We start from the raw sequence: 24,867 nt of genomic DNA, 5'->3' as shown, positions 1-24,867 counted from the left end.
GAAACATGATCTCATTATTGTATACACAGGGAGCCCCGCCCATTCCGCGTGGAAATGGTACTTTCCCAAACAGTCAGCAATTTTTGAGTGTACCGCGGGATATTACAGTCACATGATGGCTAGTAACTCTCAGCTGAGGCAGCGGAATCTTTTGTAAGTGTGACAGAATCGGAAACTGATGAATGGAAAGTGATACAAGAAGAGATTGTTTGTTCTATCTGTACAGAAATTTTCACGGAGCCAAAAGCTTTACCGTGCTTGCATACCTTTTGTGAGAAGTGTATCAAGTCAAACATCCAGCCGAGTTGCACGCAGTTGGGAAATGACTCGGGAAATGAAGTTTGCTGTCCGATATGTCGAGCAAGGCTACCTGCACTACGTATACGCGTGGCTTCCATTCCAACTAACTTTTCGATGCAACGATTTATTGATGCTTTCAAGAAGCGACAGAAATCCTTGCAGCAAGCTATAGTTATGATATCAAATGTGGTGAATGTAATGACAATGCCTTAGCAGTTATGTGGTATGCGTGTTCTATACCATATGCGTATTTTGTACCATACGCGTATGGTACATACCATATGCGTATACGCGTACGGTACAGCCATACGCGTATGGTACGGAAAATCGTACCATCTGAGTATAGCTAACCTGGTATGCGTATAATATCAAGCAGAAGGTTTTTACACTGCCTTACCTATTGACTACGCCTGATGGCACTCTGCTTTCATTTCTGTTCGGGGAAGAGGGAGGGGGAGGGGCTAGTCTTTCTGTTCATTTCATTTCATCAAAGTATCTGACATTTCATCAAAGTATCTGACAGTTCCACAAAATACATGCAATAGAGCCATCACCCATATAATTATGATGGTTTATGTAAGCACCTGTGGATTATTTTCTTGATGTCTTCTGACTTTTGTACATATTGATTTATTGCCTCATCCTGCTGTCTACTGCCTTATTTGTCATGGATTTCCATCTTGCATTTTTATAATAAATGACTTCATTTATCCACAGTGTAATTGATTTGAAAGTACACAAGCTGCTATACTGTATATGTTCTTTAGAATAGTTGAGTTAAAATGACCAGATTTGTGAACAGGTACCTTTTCCACACATTTTACATACCAGAAAACAAAATGATGTAACACTTGACTCCTTACACTGATAAACTTGCTCTTAGTATCAAAATGCAGATAGATACTAGTAGCTACTGTACACTCATGGATAATTGCATGCAGGCATGCGCAATTATAAGGTATATGTTCAAAAACTTATGAAACCCCGAATTTCAAAATATGCATGGGTCAAATTTTGTCTGTGAAAAAGTTACCTTTTTGCAAATCCAGTCACAAATTATCTAGCTGTTGCATAGCAATTGCACACACTGACAACGTGTGGTAAATTTTAATTTTTGTTTCTTCTTCCACACAGTACATTGTGGCTGCAATTGCTATACACATATATTGCTTCTTATTGGATTCATGATCCATTGTTGATACAATGAAAATTCAAAAACTAGGCCATTATTACAAATGCTACTCCTCCTTCATATCTATAATAGAGTTAATGATGCATGTAATGTAATGATGTGACATGATGTAATATAATGTAATTTATGCATACCTGTAACATTATTATTGTGTACTACTGTAGTTGTAAGAGTTAGTTGTTATTGTGTACTTTCAGTTATTGATTAATAATATTATATACAGTAGTCTGTTTTGCCTATAAATGGTCTGCCTACACTTCCCTACAATTAGAACAATACCCACACATAATATTATGTGTTTACAAATACTCCTGAAGATAGTCAAAGATTAGTACAATAATTAAAAGCTATATAGAGCGATATTACCCAAAACTCTACTAGGGGTTTCTCTATACTTGTATATATGAACTTTGTAAAAATGTGTTTGGGTTTAAAGGTGCCCAATTATCCCTTCAACATAAAACAAGAGTAGTATGCTCCTTGTCTTACTCAGAAACTGAAATTTGAAGTTTGATCTTCTAAAGCATTATTTAGGACAAAAGACATTCATTTCTTTTAGGCTGTAGAATTGTGCCAGCATATTGATATTCACGATTTTTCAATGAATATAACTGGAATGCATACACTAAGCCAGTAGAGGTAGCATTGTAGCTAAACATAAACATAAGATTTTGATATAATTATCCATATACTGCGCATTCTGATTGGTTACAACATAGCAACCATATTAAATAATTTGCATCCATTGGCAAATGGAGCCAATTTTTTCAGGCATATATATATTATTTCATTAAATATTTTATTCTATTGTTGCTACATATAATCTATTGTTTACCTTTAATTTGTTAGTACACTAGCTTCCACTTAAAAATGGATATTTATGCCTGGTGGCACTAAAGGTGTGTTGAACAGACAATTTTAATCAGATGAGCTCGAGAAATAATGATTGCTCAAACAGAGGAAGACCTGGAGAATGCTGATACAATAACATTGAGAGAGGTAGCAAAGAGATATAACTGTAGAGAAAGTAATGTTTTTAGTTTGCAAATTAATGTAAATCTGCATGGCTGTAGCTTAATATAGCAATATTAGACACGCTATACTCTAAGACTGATGTGCATAGTAATTAATTGTGCAATAATTTTTTTTAACTGTAGTTCGCTGAATCTTTGCTATTGAATGAAGCATGTACATTGCCTGCTGAGATGAAGTAGGAAAACACAACGTGGCAGAGATTTTATGGTGAGTTTATGAGTTCTAATGTATAGTTCAGTAATGAATGTATATTAAGTAGCATGCATTGTTTTATTATTAAGTGCGTTGTATAGCTACTTGCTACTTACTGTCATACTTGTGGATGGGAAGACAATGTGTTTAGCTACTCTTATCTGAATGTACTCTTTAAAGTTAACAACATCCACATTAATTTGTGCTTGTAGGTCCAGTGTGATGAATATACTATTTACGGTATGTATAAACAAGAAAAGTACGTAAACAAGACATTGGATCTTCAAAAGAAGAAGAGTGTACATAGTATATAAAAATGCAAATACAGTGAGGAGCCATGCTGCACAACTGATGACACTTACGAAGTTCATTTTTCCAGTTATTTGCTTTGCACAAGCAGTATATGCATATATGTATAATTCAGTTAGAGCTTACTAGCTACCATGCATGTTGTAATTGCTCTCCTTGCTTATTTACCCAATTCTGTTGTAAATTGTCAGTTATCCACACTTATAATTGAGTATATATATAAGACCATCTGCATGCTTCTGATAGCTACTGTATAAAGTAGCATACATGCACACTACATTTATGTAAAGTTCTGCAGACAAAGTGAGGTCATGTACATAAGATTTAGGTACATTAGTATAGGACTATAGTGGGAAATGCATGGGCATGCATGGCAAGGATAAAATGCATGTGTGTGCAGCTGATGAATAAATTTATAGTTACAGCTCAGTAGTAAGCAGATTATTGTGTTGTGTTCTAAGTTTGCTCAGCTATAGAAATGCTTGTAAAGACAGCCCATTGTAGCTAGGTGATGGCAAGACTAGAAGATACTGAGAAAAGGCATAATACGCATATGGTACGTACCTTACGCGTATGTCTATACCGTACGCGTATGTCTATACCGTACGCGTATGGTACGGAAAATCGTACCGTACGCGTATGGTACATACCATACGCGTACGGTACAAAATACGCATATGGTATAGAACATGCCGACTGTGAAAGGTTGTTATGTCAAGAATGCTATAAACCACACACAAGAATGAAAATGTATCAATCACACAAAACCATGACTAAAGAGGATTTTATGACTAAAAATCCCAAGCTAAAAGTCTCATTACAATATTGCAAAGAGCACGTGACACAAGATCTAGCCCTCTACTGCAAAACGTGCAATTGTTTGATATGTCGGGACTGTACTTTCGTTGATCATAAACATCATAATTATAATTTTATTGTCAAGTTAATTGATGATGAGTCGAAGAAAATTCAAGATGTAGTTACTACCCTGCATGACACAGCAGTTTGACCTAGTTAGAAATTCGTTGACAAAATTAGAAGATTCATATAATGACTTGAACAATGAAAGTGAAATACAAATACAAATCCGAGAAACGTATCAGTACATACATCAAATATTAGATCAAGAGGAAACCAAAGATCTACAAAAGGTGAATACCGCAAAAACCACCTTGAAATGTTCACTCAACAAGCAAAAAGAAACACTAAGACATCTAGATGGCTTACTGGTTGGCTGTAACACTTATATTTCTAGAATTCCTGAAAGCGGCCAACTATTGGTACATAGTAAAAGTATTATCCAAAGGGTGACTGATCTTACTGACCAAATAAAACAAACCATGCATCCTTGATCCAGAATGTGGAAAGGACTATTTGGTAGTATCCACAGCTACCAGAGATGATTGTGCTAGTTGATTCACATCTGTTTGCACAGTGTCTACTTTACCACATGCTCCTAACTGCATTGTAAAAGGTCCACTGACAATGAGCAAATACCGTCCAGTCTCTATTACTGTTATGCTTAAAGATAAAGATGATTTTACTGTGTCAAAACAAGGTATCCATCTTGCGCTCCAGTTTAAGGACCAGAGCATTACTGGGCATGTTAATGTAGAAGAAAATCACAAAAATGATTATTTACTGTCATATAAACCAAGGAGAATGGAGACACATGATGTAGAAGTTTTATGGAAAGGAAATCTTTTACAGATTGTCACCATTCCTGCCTGCATTACGGACTATACTGCAGTTCAGCAGGAAAAACAGATAATTAGTGAGTATGGTCCTGACAACAAAGAACTTTATAATCCTCATTTGCTAGCTCTTGGATTGAACAATGAGTTGATTGTTCATGACTATGCATCACAGCATTTAGTATTGTTCAATATAGTCAGCTGCAGTATTCACACATTATTGGAGAAGGGAAGCTTTGTTGCCCAACTGGATTGGTAGTTAACAAATATGGCCATGTACTTGTAGCAGATAGAAAGTTGCATGCTGTTCTCAAGTTCAAAATGAATGGAACATACATTTCCCAGTTTGGCTCTAAAGGTGATGGTTGCAGTGAATTTTATTGCCCTCGTGGTTTGCTCATAATCTCCACAGGGTTACTGTTTGTTTGTGATAAAGATAACCACAGGATACAAGTGTTTAAAGATGAGAAGTTCTCCTACTCATTTGGAGAATATGGTACAGAACCTGGTTATTTTAACTGTCCCATTAACATGGCACTGAACACTTCTGAAGATCTGTTGTTTATTGCAGAGTACTATAATTGCCGAGTTCAGATATTTACTCCAAATGGCCAATTCCTAAGGTTTTTGGCAATTTTACTAATTTCCGTATGAGATAAAGCGTTTATCCTGTGTGTACTACACTAGGGCTGCACCGATTCCACTTTTTACCGATACTTCAAATACCAAGTACTCAGCTGGGAAGTATCTGCAAGTATACCGATACCAAGTAGCTACTTCATTGTGCACACATTTATTATATAGTGCATTTCATGGTATTCTTGTACATATTTTCAGTATGGTTCATGTTTATAATGAAGTAGCCAGTCAAGATTTACAAAGAAGAAAGTCACTGAAATGCAAATCAGTGGATATTCCAATATTCTTCTGGAGAAGTGTAGATAATATCATAATGGTGCTTACAAAATCACAAAATATTCTAATCACTTCTAGCTACCTGATTGCTCTATTATATTATATTTTATAATTGTAAGACTCATATGCATGAGCATAGTACAATGATTAGTTACAAATTAAATTAGAATGTATAGTAAGTAAATTAATTAAGTATAAGTAATTAAGTAAGTAAATTAATTAAGGATAAGTAATTAAGTAATTGAAGAGCTCTATTAGAGTTATTGACTGCATGTTCTATTAGAGTATATCGATCTTTTTCTCAGTAAAACGTTTTCACACGTAAGTTTCAGCATAGATCAGTAATGTTGCTGGTAGTTATTATTGTTACACTTGATGCTTTTAGGCGTCCACTGTGCTAGTAAAATAAGCAAGTACAAATAAACGTTATTTTATTCTCGCACGTGATAAGAATCGGTATCTGCAACAATACAATGGCCGATTCCGATACTTCATGAAAACAGCAGTATCGGCCCGATACCGATACTAGAATCAGTGCAGCCCTATACTACACACCCGATGGTCATGTTTTAATCAGCTCATTTGATACTGACCAAGTATTCATATTCACAGAAGATGTTATCTTTGTATCCGTCATTAAAGGTACCTATCATGGAAAGAATAGATTTTCTAAACCTATTGGAGTAGTAATGATGTCTGACGGACGGATTGTGATAGCTGGAAATGAAAGTAATACTTTGGTTATATTATAGTGATGTTTGTATTTTACTATATATTATATAACTACAACTGTAGCTATGAATGTTTTATATTCATATGTACATTAATAATTTATTACTACATGATATGAGCAACTTTGTGCTGGTATATTATACATAGCCAATAACACGTAGCTTACTATAATGTTTTACATAAGTTAGTGTATATACATATACACTCATCCACAATATGCACTACATGGCATGACATATATATGCAAGCTAGACATACTGTAGTACACTGATAGACATCATGACCAGCCATACAATATATGGGTGACGACAATCATAGCTACTCTTACATGACATCAGGAAAAAATTGCCATCCAAAAATTTTTGTTGCTGGTTGTGTCAACGAAAATTAAAATGACAAATTATTTTTAACTATATGAATAATTTGCACATACAAATATTAATGTTAGGTATTGTCAAATTTTTTTCTGTCAATTATGCCAGTGACGAAAATGTTGCGTCAAAATTTTAATAGAAAATTTTTCTACACAGAAATTTTCCTGATTTACGGTAGGCCATTTAAACTACATGACAGTACATGAAGTATGCATATTCAGCAGTAAAATAAATGTATAACGGTGTTGTTACATTACACTTGTAACACTTGCAGTACAAACTTTCATTTTATACTTTACAGTTTTCAATATAATGCAGTATTGCTTGATGGATATTAACTTTAAGCAGCACTGTTTTCTTTTTGCCAAATCTATTCTTAAACCCAAGAAACGTCATAACAGCAGGTACAAACGAGATGGCTAATCCTTGAGCCAGCCCAAAAATATTAGATACATTCTTCTCAAGATGATAGACATTTTTAGCATGCATAGTGACAACTATGTAAAATAGCATAATGGCTACTCGGACGATAATTGTGAACACTTTTTTCCTCAGTGGTTGATACTGTTCTACAATGCCATGAAATAGTTCTTTAGAGACCTTTGTAGTTATACCATCAAATGACATCAATACATTTGAAGGAGGGATAGAGTTTGTGGAAGTGCTTACACCTCTGCAAGAACCTATGGGTGTATTACGAGTGATAGAAATGGAGTATCTGATAGAGTCATCCTCATCCTTTCTGTTCAAACTAACATTAGCAGTCAAATCTTTCTGCAAAAGTTGAAGCCGTGACTCATCATGAAAACTCCCAATTATCTCATCCAAGATCTCACTGTAACTTCCTTGCAGCTGGTTGATCATGAAATAGATAGCACCAACAAATGCTCCAACCAACACTATGTACTTATATGCCTTGTCAGGTGTTAAAACACAACCAATAAGAGTATAAACCGTCACTTCTGCTAAGAAAAAACAGTAGACAAAAACACAAAGCATAGAAAACACAAAAAGAATCAATAATCCTAGTCCATGAAAAGTTACCATGAAAAGATGAAAGATGGTTTTATTTTTATTGTAAGTGTTTCTCTCTCCTCTAACCACAGCATTAAATATTTCTTTGCAGAAATATAACCACGGAATTAAGAAATACAAAATACTCACAACAACTGAGATGATGACTACAATGATTTTCAAACACATCATAAATGGGTAACAAATCCATTGAATTATTATAGAATAATGCTGAGGCCCTTCAAATAGACCACAACTACGTTTATAAATAAAACTCCAAAAATGCATGTCAGTTATAAGAAAGATTCTTTCCTCCATAATGTTTGCAAGCAGTTGGTACTCAATTCCTTTACTTTGTTGAACCATTCCCCTTGGGTACGGCCACTTTACTAAGAACGGAATTGGTTGAAAATGACTTGGCTGTTCAGGTATAATCCACAGACTCAAATAACTTGGTAATGCACAGCAAATACAAAGAACCATGAAAGTTATCACAAAGTAATGTGGATACAACAACAACATCCGAATGGTGGGTGGTGCCAAGAGTAATATGAAGAATAACCTTCTAATTATTCTACTCATATGAAAGTCCAAGTCAGGATAATAGCATAGTATACTTCTGATGAGTTTCATAAAATGGTATGGGGTGGCATGTGACGTGTAGAAATCTTTGTCAAACTTGTTGCCTCCATCAGAGCTTGGAAAATAGTATATCAACAAAGGACAATACAGCCATATTATAAAAGCAAATAAAATAATAATGTCATAGTGGTGCCATATGCCCGTACTTTCACACTCAAGATCACTAGATCGGTAACAGTAATAATTTGGAAAATATTTTGTCCTTGAAAATCCCGTTAAGTCATAGAAGTAAAGGGCATGTATGAAATATCCATAATACAGTAAGTCAGGTAAAAACATATAGCTATGAGGTGTTACCAAATGTGACGTACCTATGTTAGCATGAAGACAGACCTTTTCCCACACGAAACTAGTATCCTTGGTTACTTCTTGTAGAAACGACACCAATTCTTTCTGCCCGAGGCCACAGCTTTTATAGCCAATTGTTTTGGTACAGTTCTCGTCACACTTTCCCTTTACCTCAAATTCCTCAATGATGATATCCGTTGTTGCTAGAGATAATGTATAAAAATTGTGAGGGTAATTCAGTAAATATTTATAATCTTTCAAGACCCAAACCCATGTAATCCATCCAGTGTAATTAAAATAATTTACTTCATGATTGTTGTAGCCTTTCACGTGTGTTTTGAAATACAGTAAAACCTTGAATCTTTCCTTCAAGTACTTAAGTACAGTTCTCTTTAATTTGTTTCGGTCCTCCCATTCAAAACTACACCGTAACGGCCGAGGGTAAGTATAAGGGAAGCGTGGTTTTCGACACGTTGCATCCTTGTGATTTACCATGGACACTTTGGCTAGTTTGGCTTCAATATCTATATCATAGAAAGGACAGCTGTCTCTAGCGAGTGTTACTAAAGGAAGAAAGAGAACGAAAGACAAAAGTACACGCAAGAACATACTGTCAGTACTGACTAATCCCTCGTTACTGTATCGTAAAGCGCCGTGCACGTGATGCAGTTCCACCCTCCTCTCTGGATTTTTCTAGAACAGTCCAGATTTCCGCTTGATTCTTAGAATTTCCGTATGTAGTCCGGATATTATAAGTTAATTTTAATCTCGGTCGAGGCGAACACATGTCGAGGGTAGCAGATACCACTTTATACGATGACTTAGGCGTTAGGCCCGGAGCCAACGACACAGAAATCAGAAAGGTGAGTATGTACCGTGACCGCCAAACATCGCATTGTAATGTATTTCCAAATAATGCCCCTTCACGTCCGAAGGTTGTTCGCCATTGTAGCCATTTCACAATTCCACACTTTGGCGAGAAGAGGATGTTCATCAGTCCCTAACTGTTTACGCTCATTCGGTGTCTATCTAGACTGTGCTGCCAGAAGTTTATGCAGTGTTGATATTGATTCTGGCCCTCACTTTAATAATGGACTTTTAGCCTTTTAGTCAAGTAAAATTTCGTTTGAAACTTAAGGGGATATAAATTGTTTTGTTGTTCAGGCACACCTCAGACTAGCCAAGCAATATCACCCTGATAAGAACCCAAATAATGAGGAGAGATTTAAAAAGATACAATTTGCCTATGATGTATTGTCCGACCCAGAAAGGCGGGAATTGTATGACCAGTTGGGAATGGATGCTGTTAAAGGTGATGGCGGTGGAGGTAAGCATACTCATTCTGGGCCATGTTGTATTAATCTATTTTCTACCAGGACATCCTTTTGCCAGTGCCTTTGGTGGTGGTGATATATTCTCGTCTTTTTTTGGTGGCGGTGGAGGGGGTTTGTTTGGTGGTGGAGGAAGGCGAAGACGTAAAGGAGAGAGTTTCCTTGTTCCATTAGAGTAAGACATCATTAATAGAGTTAACTGTGTTATATATCTTGCTTATTTTTAGAGTTAGTTTAGAAGACATTTACAATGGTGGAACATCACATGTTGAGTACAAAAGAAAAGTCATATGTTCAGCTTGTAATGGGTAAGTGTCTGTTATTGACATCATTTTTGTGTGTATGAGTTGAAGGGAAATTTAGTAAATTTACTAATTTATTTCGTTTGTGTTTTATTCAGTGTTGGTGGAAAGAAGGATTCAGTTCATCGCTGTCGGAACTGCAGCGGATCAGGTGTAACTGTACAATTCAGACAGCTGGGTCCAGGGATGGTCCAGCAGATGCAGAGCAAATGTAGTGACTGTAATGGCGAAGGAGAAGTGTGTAAAGAAAAGGATCGTTGTAAGACATGCAAGGGACAGAAATTTGTCGACGAAGAGAAAAAATTAGAGGTGTGTATGCATTACAGAAATAAGTGTGTAGAAATTATGCACTGTGATATTTCTGTTAACAGGTTCCTATTGACAAAGGAATGAAGAACGAACAGAAGATACCATTCAGAAATCAAGCTGACCAAATGGTAAATATAGAAAATCTTTAGTTTAAAAATGTGTTGGTATCTTGTCTGTTGTAGTTGGATATGGAAGCTGGAGATGTGATAGTATTACTACAGATTACGGATCATCCTGACTTTAAGAGAGAAGGAAATGACCTTTTCATGACCAAAAAGATCACCCTAGTAGAGGCATTGTGCGGTTTCACCATGTACATTACACACTTGGACAAGAGAGTACTTCAAGTGAATTGTCCTCAAGGAATGGTGATAGAACCTTGTGAGTTTGTGTTGTGTGTAGATTGTAGGATTTTGTTTAACCGTTCTTTCTGTATATAGTACATCTTCTGTTGCTAACACCTCAATGTGAACATGCAGATTAAGTTAAGCATCCTCGTAAAAAATGTTGCTTCAAGTTTAATTGTATAGTTCAGTGCTAGAGACCAGCAGTCAGTCATTGGCCCTATTACCAATATCAAATTTCTGCTTTGTTCATAGAGCTATTAATTTAAAATATAATGCTAACTAATTGAATACCATTATTTAATAAGGTTTTTGTTAACTAGTTGATGATTTTGTTGTGTGTGTGTTTGTAGTATGTGTTCGGGGTATCAAGGAAGAGGGCTTGCCTGTCTACCGTCACCCAGACGTTAAGGGAAACCTGTATATCACTTTTGAGATTGAGTTTCCAGAGAACGGTCAACTCACCGAACAATCTATTGTGGTAAGTTTTGGTAGTATGGATTGTATGTAATATGTGACAAGTAAAATACTTGCATAATCTAAAAAAAAATTCCCGTAAATTTTTTAAAGAAATGGCTAATGGTGATATCATCTTATTCGCCTACTCAAGAGTCAATATTTAATTGTGACATGCAATTATTGCATGAGCCATTTAATGCGATTATTGCATGAGCCATTTAATGCGATTATTGCATGAGCTATTTAATGCGATTATTGCATATGAAAATTAAAACACAACCACACAGTTTGAAAAATCTGCAATGTCAATATGAGTGCTTGTAATTAGTTTACAAACACAGCTTCTTTGCTATCAAGTTAACCAATTGGCATGATTATAGCAATATAGTATGAATGAACTGTATCAAATATGAGGCCTAGAGTAGACATAAATTAGATGATAGATGTCATAATTATTGTAAAATGTGATAAATATGGCTAAGACTAAATACATGTGATAATTGTATTGTGGGCAGTTGATTAGGTGATATTGACAATTTACCCAAGAGGAGTTCAAAAATCTTTTGTTTTGTTGCATGGAGGCGTGAGTTTCTTTGCGTCAAGTCGAAGTGATTGTACACAATTGATCTTTCTTCACTGATTTCATTTCTGTGTGTAGTGAAAGGTGGAGGATACATTTTGCTATGTAGATTATAAATATTCAATACAATATATTTGAAAAATATGCCGTTATGCTGGGTTTTTGCATATCCAGTCACGTATAATCAGAATAGGACCACTTTATAACAGTTAAGAAATTTATGTCAATATTGCTGGGTGCATAGCAAGCCTAACCTGATAAAAACATGCGTACATGCACACACACACACACTTGCTCATCATTTCTGATGGGTGTGATTCCTCCAATCAAAGGCCACAGTAGTAACATGGATCATGTGATGCTACTTGTGGTAACAAAGTAGAGGAACATTAACAAGGACTGAAGACCACAAGAGGATGGTATTTTTACCATGGTCTAGGTATAATCCTAACAATAACATCTTTGTAGGACTTCTTGTGTTCAATTCTTATTGCCACTTTGATTGCATGATTAGCTGCAGTTTCAAGTTATTGTGTATTGTATATTCTGTAGGAGCTTGAGAAAATATTTAAACGGAAACACACTTCTGTGGACCCAGAGGACAATTTTGAGGAGGTGGACATGATAGATATTGACTTAACAAAGGCCACAAATGAGGATGTTCATAATGACGATGATGATGACGAAGACCCAAGAGGAGCAGGGGGTGGTGTTGGCTGCCGACAGCAGTAGTAGTCACTGGGTGACGATTGTTCAAATGTTTTTGCTGTTATTTTATAAATTATCAATAATTTAATATCACGCATTTTAGAAGAGGCTTGAATGATATGGACGCTTTGAGACCAGCAACATTTTGGTCCATGTTTGCTGCGATGGGGGCATGCTACATGCTAACAATAACACGGATGGATACGGAGAAGTACATGTCCGTATTTTTCAATGCGCGAAAATTATTGGAGAGAATCACGCGATTTAGCTTCATTCGTTTTCGGGTGGGTCCGGTTTGAACACAAAGAATGACTTACTACGGGCATCAACAGCCGCAACAGAACCAACAATTTCTGTGGGGAATCTTTCAAAGGTGAGTGGCCACACTTGTCTTAATTATCCTACGGTGACAATTTCATAACAGTACTTCGGCGATATTAACACCTTGTCTGTTTGTGCCACATACAGAGTAGATAAAGATCACAGCGGAGCAATATCTGCGCAAGAACTACAAGAGGCTCTCAAAAATGGTGAGATTATTTAATTGGATATCGTGACATTGCACTTTGTGCACACACAAAGTGAAACTAGGAGATATTCTAGTAATTTTACCGCCAAGTATACTGTTTGTAATAGGTTCATGGACACCTTTTAATCCAGAGACAGTGCGGCTTATGATAGGGATGTTTGACAGAGACAGAAATGGGACTATCTCTTTCCAAGAGTTTGGGGCTCTTTGGAAATATGTCCAAGACTGGCAGACAACATTTAAAAGTTACGATAGAGACAACTCTGGTGCTATTGATAAGAATGAGTTGAAGGCAGCACTGACCAGCTTTGGATACCGACTATCGGACAAGTTTTATGATCTGTTAGTGAGGAAGTTTGATCGATCAGGTCGAGGTGTGATTGCCTTTGATGACTTCATACAGTGTTGTGTTGTGATACAGGTGAAGTGACATGGTATTACTGTAAGTAACATAACCAACTAATTACTTTATAACAATTTGGGTATTTGTCATCTCGCTAAGGAAAATAATCGGTAGCGTATCTAGACTTTCCCTATTGGTAGGGCCTCAGCTAGGACACTGTATATGCTGAAGGCAGGGGCATCCCCCACCCAGAAAAAAAATTTGAATTTCAACAGCTGCAAAATGGCATCTGAGGCCATTTCAGCTGCAAAAAATACATTATTTTGAAGTAGTTTATTTGTGTATTTAACCTGTTCAAATTATACAGTAATACGAACAACATTAGGGAAACACCCTTGTGCAGGCCTAGCCTTTTAGTGCCACACCTTACAATTTGGATGAGTTAGATAGCTAGCTAGCTATTTTAGCTACATAAATAAAATTAGAACTATATACACCTTTAATGGTGATTCCGGAATTCCATGAATTCTGCATAAATTTTCTCCGTGAATCCTCCATTGGGAAGATGGCACAATCGATTCGCTGCCGTACGAGTGTTTGATCAAACAATTAGATCGTTTCTGGGGACGAGGAACACGATGGTGCTGTTAGTTTCCTGCTATAAATGTGTTTGTGTGGCGTTTTATGCCAATTCTAAGACTGTTTTTAAATATATTTACCACGATGTAATGTTGTCTTTGCAAGAAACGACCCAGCACATGTTAGTTACACCAAGTGCAACATTTTTGTCATGTAGTTTTCATTATTAGCATGCAGAAAGTGAAATTTGCAACATAAATAACCAAGTTCTCTGGTGCATCACTTTGGTAGCTATCAAGGAGCTAAAAAGTAGCAGTAAAATAACTGTATAAGCAGCTGTAAATGAACAGTACAAGTCCTTGTTTTGCATGCACATTGTATTTTGGGTGAAGGTGACTAGCACAGAGTGTTTGCATTCACAAGTTGTTATGCCATTTGTAATATGCTAAGTTCATGCAACTGTTAGGTGGCCTTCTACAGAGGTGACCTTTACTGAGAGGGTCTTATAATGATGGTTGCACTATAGTCCATGTACTGAGGTATTTATATCAGGAAACAGAAGTTGAAAATGTTTTTGTAAACCTGAGTTATAAACATTTCTTCAATTGTGACATTTTTAGGGACTTTTTCAATGGAAAGAAGCGGAGGAATTTTTGCCATTTTTAAAGGATAAAATTGCTTATAACTCCATCATCCATTGATGGATTTTTAAAAACTAAGTGTTTGTGAGATCCTTGGGGAGCGCTGCACAAGCCTATAAATTGTTTCCATCAATTCTCCTGGAATCGCTACCTTTCAATACACGATGAAACGCTACAAGAATCTATAAATATGATGATTACAAACTACAAGAACACTAGGTAGACACGTCCTTATCAATACCACCAACAGGTAATCCAATTATGTGTTTAGTTGGTGGGCGTTAATTAGAATTGTCGTAATTATTGACCCAGTGACAGCTCAAGACTTAATAATTTGATGAGTAATTTAGTATAGAATAGATTGTGGATTTTGTAGCCTTCAGTTTGGTAGGGCACTAGCAAGTTTAGCAGGGCCTAGGCCCTACAAAGCCCTGCTGTAGATACGCCACTGAAAATAATTTTTCCTCTGAGATGTATACGTAATTCGCTTTTGAGTAGTGCATAACAAGCTTTCCTTTGTAAAGGGTATTTTATCCCATCGGGGAAAATTACTTCCTGGTTCCATGGATTTTGTACAAGAGTAGGGGTCTACCCTGAATGGTGGCTTCAAATATTTAACATATCACAGTACAGTTATATTGCTTTTATAGTACAGTGTTTCAACTATGCACACAGGAAGTAACTAGAAGACCCTTACACAATTTGATATCATTTCGAAATAAATAGGTCATGCTTACAATTACATTTTACTTACTAGATTATGCAAACTACTGTATTTATGCTAGTCAAAATTGTGAGTAATGAACATGGTAGTAGTTACTGTGACTACTACTACCACTATGGGTAGAACCCTGAGATGGTAGGGGACCATTACATTCACAGTACTTGGAACAGCAATGATCCACTTAGCAGCTACCTTTCATAAAGACCACCTCATTATAATAGTGTTGTTATTTTACAGACATTGACTAGTTCGTTCCAAGCATATGACACTAATCGCAATGGATGGATCCAGATTGGTTATGAGCAGTTCCTGACATTGGTGTTCAGCCTACGAGCATAATCAATGTGACCAACATCCTTCAGCACAGCTAATACACACAACACATGACAAGCTAAAATTTATGCTAGTTAAATGTTTCGATGTAATATTTTAAATGTATATTTTAAGAATGTCATTTCTTTCGTTTCATTTTCTTCTTGAAAACTAGATCACAAGATACACATTAAGTAATTAACTGCTTGTACTTACGTTTTATTTTCTGTTTTTTAGACATCGTCTTTCTCTTGGGATTCTTTCCCTATAGTGTAATGAATGGTGCATGAATAAAGTTTGACACTGGAATCACATAAGCCTCAGTTGAAAAGTCATGCTTCAAAACACTTCCCCAAAGTTAGCTCCTACAAGCATTTCTAGATGTAGCCATGTAAAATACACTGGTAGTGTGACAGAGGAGATAGGACGTGTGCATGCTGCTTAGTGGAATTTCACAGAAGTCTCAATAGTTGTAATACAAATTAAAACCAACCAACACTGGGGCTTGGTGGATATTTGGATTGTGCTATAACTTCAATGCTATGTACAATTAAAGTCAGCAGCACACATACATGTCCTACCTCTTCTGGTAGTGTAACACGTAAGCTTGCATCCAGTTCTCAAATGTGACAAGAGAACATTAGTCAATTGTAAGTAGGGATGTGTGATATACACTGTATATCGATGCAAAGTTTACTATCGTGATTCAATATTTAAATTTCATATTGGGATAGTTTTACTTGTCAGATTACATAGCATGTTTCTAATATTTTAATGCAAAATAGCTGATCAAAAGTTTCAATTGTGCAGCTAAGTGCACATGTAAAGTACCCCTAATTGTAAGTGAAATTTGAAACTGACTAAATTGCAAGGTACACAGTTGAGTATGTTCGCACTGAACCACTTATAGAGCCTTTGTCAGGAGAGCAGTTCCACTACAGGTCTGCTAATGTTGAAGATGGTGCCCGCCTTGATGTGAGTGCTGAGAGTTTTTGGGGATAGGAGAATGGCATTTTTCAATATAAAAGTTTTTAACCCTTTGGCCGCTCCTCTTATGCCTCCACCCCTTTAGCTCAATGCTTTTGCCAAGCTGACTTAACAAAAAACGTATGTATGATGAGCGAGTTCATGAAGTAGAGAGGGGTACCTTCTCTCCATTGGTGTTCTCTTGTTGTGGTGGGATGGGACCAGCAGCAACTGTCATTTACAAATGGTTTGCTACCCTTATTTCTGAAAAACGTGGTCATCCCTACAGTCAGACACTATTTTGGATCAGGTGTAAATTGTCTTATTCCTTGCTTCGTCCTGCCATAATGTGTTTATGTGGGTCAAGGTCTCACCATCATAGACATCAGAATTCGCATGATCCAGCGATTAACTTGGCCTGCTCTAACAGTTTTGAACCTGAATAGCTATATATAGTGTATTTCTTTTGGTGTGTATTACTTTATTATGTATGTACACAGTTGGGCTAACAATTTCAAACTCCCAAAGAATATTGACTGGTACTAACCCATTATATTCTACACATGCATACAATTGACTAAAACACTTGACATACTCGTGATGGACGTGCTGTGTCACCAGTCATGGCCCTGAGTCCACCAAAGTCTGTCAGTTCATTCACAACACCTGCTGCATGTCTACCAACATTGTCACTCTAAAGTACAACAAAAATGTGACAGCAGTTAGACAGTGTTTTATGTACCTTCTTTCGCTTCATATTTAGTCTAACAAAATTGTCTTCCTCAAATCTACATAAATCAACAGTGGAAGAGATAGAGTAAACAAAATATTCATCTTGTACTTTTGTTGTTCTTTTTCTCTGTCAATCATCTTCCGTTTACGTAGTCCCTGAGTGCTGGTCTGTGTTCCAGTTGTAACACATGACATCACACACACTACACTCACACTGTAATACAATACAAACCTGCAACTCCAGTGGGGCCTCAGAATACTCCTCTAGAAAGGAACAAAGTAACTCAAAAAGATGTACGCAAGTTTCAAAGTTAAACATGTCCTAACTGTGATCACAATCGCACATGCAGTAGAGTGGAAGGGGGGATGCATAGTTATGGTCATCATAAGAGCAACCAAATTAATGTATGATTAGCTGGGTTGTAGGTAGGGGGGTTTAAACAAGCTACCAGAAAGTTAAAAAAACCCAGCCTTGGGGCTTTGGTACTCAGGACGATGAAACAGTATCAGAGTGCGTGTCTCTCATGTGATCACTTGTGCACTGGACAGTAGAGGACTGCGCACAAAATTTGAATTAAAGTAGAATTAATATGCTCCAATCAGCAGCTGCTGCACAACGTCTATGTGCAAACATGAGGCATGCTTAGGGACTATAGAGCACATTGATAAAATGTATTGAAAAAAGCTGGAGTAGTGCATGATATTAATCACAGTAAACAATAAGAAGTGTTATATCCCTACTGTATTATGGTACGTATCTTTAGTGGATATAACACTTCTCAATGTTTTACTGTACCCTGTATTTAATATCGTGCACTACTCCAGCTTGTTTCAGTACTATTTATCGACAAGTATTTCAAAAAATGTAGAGGTGTACCGATATACCGATATAGAAATTTCTACTATATCAGTGGGAGCCGATATTGCTGCTAAAAACCAATACGATATACCGATATACAACTGAACTATCTTGAGAACACTGTCCAATGATCAAGCCACATTATAAACTCTATTATTTAGCTAACAAGGGCGGGAAACAGTAGTTATCTTCCTTGTCTAATAGCAGTACGCTACACAAAGCCATCTAAGTGCATGGATACTTACTGTTTTGTTGTCACAAAGCTTACCAATCATACAACAAATACTTATAGTGGTGGGCCTGGGGAAACAGCAATAAGATGAACCAAGAGAACAGCATAAACAACCAGCCATCTCTACAAGCAATTAAAATGCGGAGTAATCCATACTACTCTGGACTAATCTTGGCAGGGACATGTATTAAAATATTTGTGGGTGCCTTATAGTCTGAGCTATCAATAGAGGCCACACCACCATGGGTAACCAAGCATAGCCAATAATCTTAAGACTGTCTTCAGTAGTTAAAATAAAGCTGAACATGGCATATGTAGTTCCTCAAATATAAATAGCTATATACACTTAGTTATATCGGTATATCGGATCAGTATCGGATCAGTATCGGTGTTCAGACTCAGTATATCGGTTTATATTGGATCGGTTCAAAATTTCCCTATCAGTACACCTCTAAAAAAATGTGAAATTTATAACTAGAGTAGGGACCATAGCACATTGATAAGAAGTACCAAAACAAGCTGTAGTGCACGATATTAAATTACAGTAAAACAATAAGAAGTGTTAAACCTCAGTGCGTGGGAGTATCAAAGCGCCGCGCTGGGTTATAACTACCATACAGCTAGACAGAGCGGCGCTGCTACTGTACGATATATTATTTATCACCCAGTGATAACTAACTTATCACCCTGTTACGGAGCCACTCGGTCTCTTTCGTGACATCATAATAACCGCGAATGGCAGTTTACCGATGGAACAAAGAGCCAAATAAGGAAATATTGATACAAAACACACCAATACAGCACTTAAAACTACCTAAATCTTACAAGAAAACTGTTAATCCTTTACACAATAACACTACAAGTTACCAATACGATAGTTTAACAAATGTCAAGAATAGTACGTGACGATTTTCGCTCCAGCAATCACTCCCAACGGTCACTATGGTGAAGAACTAACTTCCTCTAGCTTCATCGTTCTATCTTGGACTACGGTAGCCACTTGTTGTCTTTATTTTCTCTTGCACACCACGCGACACCACTATACCAATTTCTGACGAAGGCGAATCGTACCTGGAACCGCTGCTTCATAACACCGCCCTTCGCTACAGTTTTGTAGGCAGTATGTAAGGTCTCTCTTGTGAAGTAGAATCTCCACACAATTCGGACGAAATCTTGAGCACAGTGACAGGAACTCAAACCGGAACTTAATTTACTATCCGTAAACTTCTGCGCACTCCCGCGCACTGGGATATAAAACAGTTATATCCTGTATACTCGGATGATATCATTGTTATTACACTCGTCCTCGGCTCCGCCTCGGACTCGTGTAATAACAATGATATCACCCTCGTACCGGGATATAACTATAACTTATATCCCTACTGTGCTTCAAGATATACCATAATGGAAATGCACAGTAGGGATATAGCACTTCTTGTTTTATTGTACAGCAGGCATATAACACTTCTTATTGTTTTACTGTGATTTAATATCGTGCACTACTCCAGCTTGTTTGGTACTTTTTATCGATGTGCTATGGTCCCTACTCTAGTTATAAATTCCAATTTTTTTGAAATACTTTGTTGACTTTTTGTAAATAATATTATTACGATTGGTGACGCATACTGCATTTGAAATGGTGCCGTGCACCCCAGCTATATCGTCTGAAAAGTGAAGTATCCATTACGCTTCGTTGTCAGCTATGTTCAACCCGTTACACAGCAGTACGAATCAAGAACTGTTCGAAAAGCATCTCTGCAACCCACGTATACCAAAAGAAAGGGTTGGTGCCACGCACCCCAGTTACATAAATTATCATCTGAAAAGTGAAGTATCCATTACGCTTCGTTGTTGGCTATGTTCAACCCATTACACAGCAGTACGAATCAAAAACTGTTTTAAAAACACCTCTGCAATCGAAGTAGCCACTGTGAAACATACGGACGATTTTCGTTACGAAGGGAAGCCATCACGTGCTACCACCAAATCGACACTTTTCTCTGTCAGTTAAGATGAATGGGACACAAAGGAGGATACTGGTAAGTCCACGAAGAATGCATTGTATGTACTGCAGCATGCCAAAAGGCACCTCTCCGGCTAAAGCAACATCAAACAGTGAAAAAATCAAGCCCGTAGCCTTAGCCGCTATCGAGTTACACTTGTCTGAAGGCATCAGGCAGTCAGTCAGGCAGTCAGTAGAAAATTCCGTTGAATAAAAAAAATTTAAAATTCTGTAGCAACTTGTTGAAAGCATTTCAGGTTGATCTGAAAGCTTGCTTGGGCTTAGTTTTACCTAACCAATACTGCCTCATCGTCGCCTGGGAAAATTGAGGCTGATTTTTGGGTGATAATATTTCGTGGGCCACACCTACTCCTTTGTGGTCCCTACTATACACTACTATCGCAGTGTATGATGTGCTATGGTCTCTTACTTGAAAATTCCGTTTTATGCATACTTATTACATATTACAGTAGGTTAGAATCAATAGGCTGCATGCATAAACAGTGGTGTAAGCAGATGTGTCATGTAGTTACTGGCAAGGACACATTTTGTTTTCTGTGTCAAATATGGGAAGCACCCAGGCACTCCATTCAAAATTAAACCTTCCTCTAAAGAAAATTTGGCCACACCTCTTATTAGTAGTATTTTAACTATGTCCGTATTACCATGTCTACACAAAAAAAATACCTCTCAGGTCATCTAGTACAGAAGCATTCATAGCACTCTTCCGTAGTAACATCTGTCTCCTCTTAACCTTCTCATCACCTAAACACCAGCAGAGCAATAACACATACAGTTATCTGGGATAGGTGGTGACCACTCACTGAAATGTGCTGCAACCAGTTTAGGTGGTACATAGACTCCTTTATTAGACTGTTTATCCTTTGATCCATCATCTTCATCATCAGAACCTTCTTCTTCTTCACTACCGGACTCATCCAGCTAAGGAATAAACATGCCAAACTACCACAAATGTTTGAAGGTTAATTTTTTACATAATCCATCAAGATAACCATCCACAGAAATAGTAGACCAAATGCTTACCAAATGATGTGGTATGAATCCTTTGGTCAAATTTTACCCTTAATATTTTCTAACAAATGCTCACCTTAGAGACAAGGTTGTCAGGATTAGGTCGGAAGTGTAATGGGTGATTATTAGTCAAGGCTATGAAGATAACAGATTATACATACACTATTTGAAATACACAATATTTCACCATTTCCAGTGGCAGCCATTTTTACTAGCTTGTCTATCTGATAATTTAACCGCAGTTCCAGTGGCCTTATCTTTTCCAAAATCTGGTAGATACAAATAGAAATACTGCAACAGTTACGTTACACTTACAGTTCTAATTTCCACTAAACGTAACACTGATGCGCAACCATTGATTGACTGTCCTCGTACTTTTATCTGCATCACGTGAGTAAGATTGATAAGATAGCTGAAAGTACACGTGATCACCATGCGGTTCAAACAACTTGTACAAACCTCAGTAGTAGATGAAACTTTATCTCAAGCAAGCTGACACCCTAGCAAAAATTATGTTAAACACTGTATCACTCGAGGTACATACTTCATTGGTACAGCAGTCGTTTCCATTTATTCTCTCAAGTAAGTTTGTCACGTGTTGCGTATTCGACTCTGCCTAGACGCACATATACTTACCAATGCAACGAATGAGGATCCGTAAACGTACCTTGGAAGCCAGTTCATCTAGTAGCCGTAAATACTGTGGTATCTCGCTATCCACGGTGTCAACCTTGTCCAGTGCAGATACCCGGGACATTTTACAGTACTCCGTAAAACAATTTCCATTCTCCGTAAAACAATTTTCAAGTCAGTTTTCGTAAAACTGTGTAGTACCGTACATTAGGCCACTCCAAATAAATTCTCTGTCTCCCGTCCTGGACTTAAGCATATTTGCATGCGGGCGGGCGGTCCATTTCCATTATTTCATTATAAGATTGGCAGCTTTTAAAGTCATTATTTGCCTGGCATGCACAACCATGAAAGCATGCTTAAGCTTGTTCCTTCCTTTTCAAGTTGCAAAAATAGTACAAACGTGAAGTTTGTGTCAACTCGATAGCACTGCTGACACGTGAGCTGACACTGTTTCAAGATGGCTTTTACCATAGCTTTTACTGAACCTCTCAGTATGCAAGAATAACCGGAAAATAATGGAAGAATACGGAATAATGGAATATTTAGAGCTGACAGTAATAGCAAGACTTAATAATATTAACTCTTGGTAATAGTGTTAAGAATTTAAGCAAAAATTAGCCCCTTTTATGTATATGGTTAAGTAACTTATCGTAATTGTATATATTTTTATAGTTTATTATTGTAATTGTACATATGTATATAATTAAGTAACTTGTCGTAATTGTACATACTTATATAGTTAAGTAACTAATTGAAATTGTACACATGTAATTGCACATCAGCATTATACCCCTGGAGGGTCCTGCTGATTAACAATAAATAATAATAATAGTATAGCGGCACAACCCAAAATTGTGCACTTTTCATAAAGCCACTAAACTTTCCACATAAATAGTACTCCTCAATACATGTATTTTTAGATATAGTGCCATCGCTGATTTGACCTTTGGTGACCTTTACTGCCATTTTTGTACAGAAAATTATTCATTTTTGTTTTTAACTCCCTGAGGCAGTGATTAACTTGTTAAAACATGGTACCAAACAAAAGATCTTGCTGATAGTTGGTTTTTATTTGAAGACAATAGGTAATTTCATTCTTAAGTTATGAGTATTTTTATTAACTGCAAAATTTGATAAATTTATGCATAATTATCTGCCCACAGATAATTTACACCTAGAGGGCAGGTAAATTTATCAAATTTTTCAGCTAGTAAAAAATGATCATAACTTTGTAATGAAATCACCTATTGACTTCAAATAAAAACCAAGTTGTTTCTATTGGCAAGATCTTTTGTTTGGTACCATGTTTTAACAAGTTAATTACTGCCTCAGGGAGTTAAAGACAAAAATGATCAATTTTCTGTACAGAAATGGCCGTAAAGGTCAACTCAGCGATGGCACTATATCTAAAATTACATGTCATGAGGAGTACTATTTATGTGGAAAGTTGCATGGTTTTATGAAAAAGTGCACAATATTGCCAATTTTAGGGGCTATACGCCGCCATACTAGACTATAATAACTAGATGCGGGCGGTGGACGGGAAACAGAGAATTTATTTGGAGTCGGGCCTTATTAGCGCATTGACCAACAGCTCAAGCACTGAAAAGGAACAGCCTGAATGCAGCTAGCTACTTGTGAGTTTCCCAAGGCACATGGGTATGCATGCAAGCAGCGGCGGAGGAAGTAGTTGATATGAGGGGGGGGGGGCTGGGCTGTCCCAGACTTATTTCTATAGTTTGGTAAGGTGAGACCAAAAAAAAAGAGGTCAAAACCAACTGACAAGAGCTTTCCACCTCACCAGCTACCATTTCTAGCTGATAAACTACATAAAAATCCTTACATAGCTCGCTACACACTGACTACTTCATTATAGAGTGACTGCTCTATTAGAGTATCTCGATTTTTATCACCCCACTCCAAGAAAGATAATTTCGGTGTGATATCATTCTGAGGGGGGGGGGGGGGCTTCAGCCCCCTAGCCCCCCCCCCCCCCTCCCCCTTTCCGCCGCCTATGCATGCAAGCCTATGCCAACAAGGCCTCCTATAGGGTACTAACTACCTACAAACACAAGTACTGCATGTTGTTGTCACGTGAAATGGATATGATTTCTAATTTTGTACAAGTTCAAGCAGGAGATTTTCAAACAAACTAGTAAATTAATTTAAAATGGATCCAAGCAATAAAATATAGTGCAGCACCTAAGACCCCCTAGCTAATTGAGATCATCGTTCACTTTTTGATAAAAGCACCAAATTTCTTATGGCATGTGTACTAAGTGATTTTAGGCATATAAAAAGTCCTTTGGAACCCTATTGTTTTGGACCTTGCTGATAAAACTATTTGTTTACATGGAAAACAATCAATATCCTATTACCGTATTGCCTCAAATAGTGGCCGGTCTTGAATAATGGCCTGGGTAAAAAGTTGCCTACACATTTATTTTACTTAAGTAGCTTTTCACCCAGGTCACTGGGTCTGGGTGAAAGTTGCTCGAAAGAAATAAACACCCGGGCCATTATTCTAGACAATACGGTAGTTTAACGGCTGGATCTAGTATTA

At 37.1% G+C, this 24,867-nt stretch overlaps 4 protein-coding genes across 5 annotated transcripts; 2 read left to right on the top strand and 2 right to left on the bottom strand.

Moving 5' to 3' along the window:
• Positions 1-6,482: 6,482 nt before the first annotated feature.
• On the bottom strand, positions 6,483-9,355 carry LOC136263001 (uncharacterized). Its single transcript, XM_066057429.1, has 2 exons — positions 8,711-9,355; positions 6,483-8,146 (listed from the first exon to the last, which is right to left on the bottom strand). The coding sequence occupies exons 1-2, from the start codon at positions 9,294-9,296 to the stop codon at positions 7,032-7,034; spliced, it is 1,701 nt and encodes a 566-aa protein (XP_065913501.1). The 5' UTR covers positions 9,297-9,355; the 3' UTR covers positions 6,483-7,031.
• Positions 9,356-9,390: 35 nt separating this feature from the next.
• On the top strand, positions 9,391-12,813 carry LOC136263002 (dnaJ homolog subfamily A member 2-like). 2 transcript variants are annotated; one of them, XM_066057430.1, is made up of 9 exons: positions 9,391-9,550; positions 9,852-10,014; positions 10,064-10,193; positions 10,246-10,326; positions 10,419-10,629; positions 10,692-10,757; positions 10,812-11,010; positions 11,327-11,454; positions 12,565-12,813. In XM_066057430.1, the coding sequence occupies exons 1-9, from the start codon at positions 9,473-9,475 to the stop codon at positions 12,742-12,744; spliced, it is 1,236 nt and encodes a 411-aa protein (XP_065913502.1). In that variant the 5' UTR covers positions 9,391-9,472; the 3' UTR covers positions 12,745-12,813. The 2 variants fall into 2 exon arrangements, with proteins under 2 accessions (XP_065913502.1, XP_065913503.1); XM_066057431.1 differs by lacking the exon at positions 9,391-9,550 and adding an exon at positions 9,603-9,801.
• Positions 12,814-12,940: 127 nt separating this feature from the next.
• On the top strand, positions 12,941-16,004 carry LOC136262999 (programmed cell death protein 6-like). Its single transcript, XM_066057428.1, has 4 exons — positions 12,941-13,093; positions 13,189-13,250; positions 13,357-13,670; positions 15,774-16,004. The coding sequence occupies exons 1-4, from the start codon at positions 13,029-13,031 to the stop codon at positions 15,873-15,875; spliced, it is 543 nt and encodes a 180-aa protein (XP_065913500.1). The 5' UTR covers positions 12,941-13,028; the 3' UTR covers positions 15,876-16,004.
• On the bottom strand, positions 15,708-22,471 carry LOC136262998 (neuroguidin-like). Its single transcript, XM_066057427.1, has 14 exons — positions 22,339-22,471; positions 22,216-22,287; positions 22,131-22,171; positions 21,987-22,083; positions 21,859-21,940; positions 21,748-21,806; positions 21,464-21,581; positions 21,327-21,404; positions 17,779-17,810; positions 17,656-17,714; positions 17,557-17,602; positions 17,410-17,508; positions 16,065-16,113; positions 15,708-16,019 (listed from the first exon to the last, which is right to left on the bottom strand). Exons 1-14 carry the CDS (start codon positions 22,426-22,428, stop codon positions 15,988-15,990), a joined length of 954 nt encoding a protein of 317 aa, XP_065913499.1. The 5' UTR covers positions 22,429-22,471; the 3' UTR covers positions 15,708-15,987.
• Between the last annotated feature and the right edge of the window lie 2,396 nt (positions 22,472-24,867).

The sequence above is a fragment of the Dysidea avara genome, chromosome 8, assembly GCF_963678975.1.
Source record: "Dysidea avara chromosome 8, odDysAvar1.4, whole genome shotgun sequence".
In the NCBI taxonomy this organism is placed as follows: domain Eukaryota; kingdom Metazoa; phylum Porifera; class Demospongiae; order Dictyoceratida; family Dysideidae; genus Dysidea; species Dysidea avara.
This window is presented reverse-complemented; position numbering and strand designations above follow the sequence as displayed.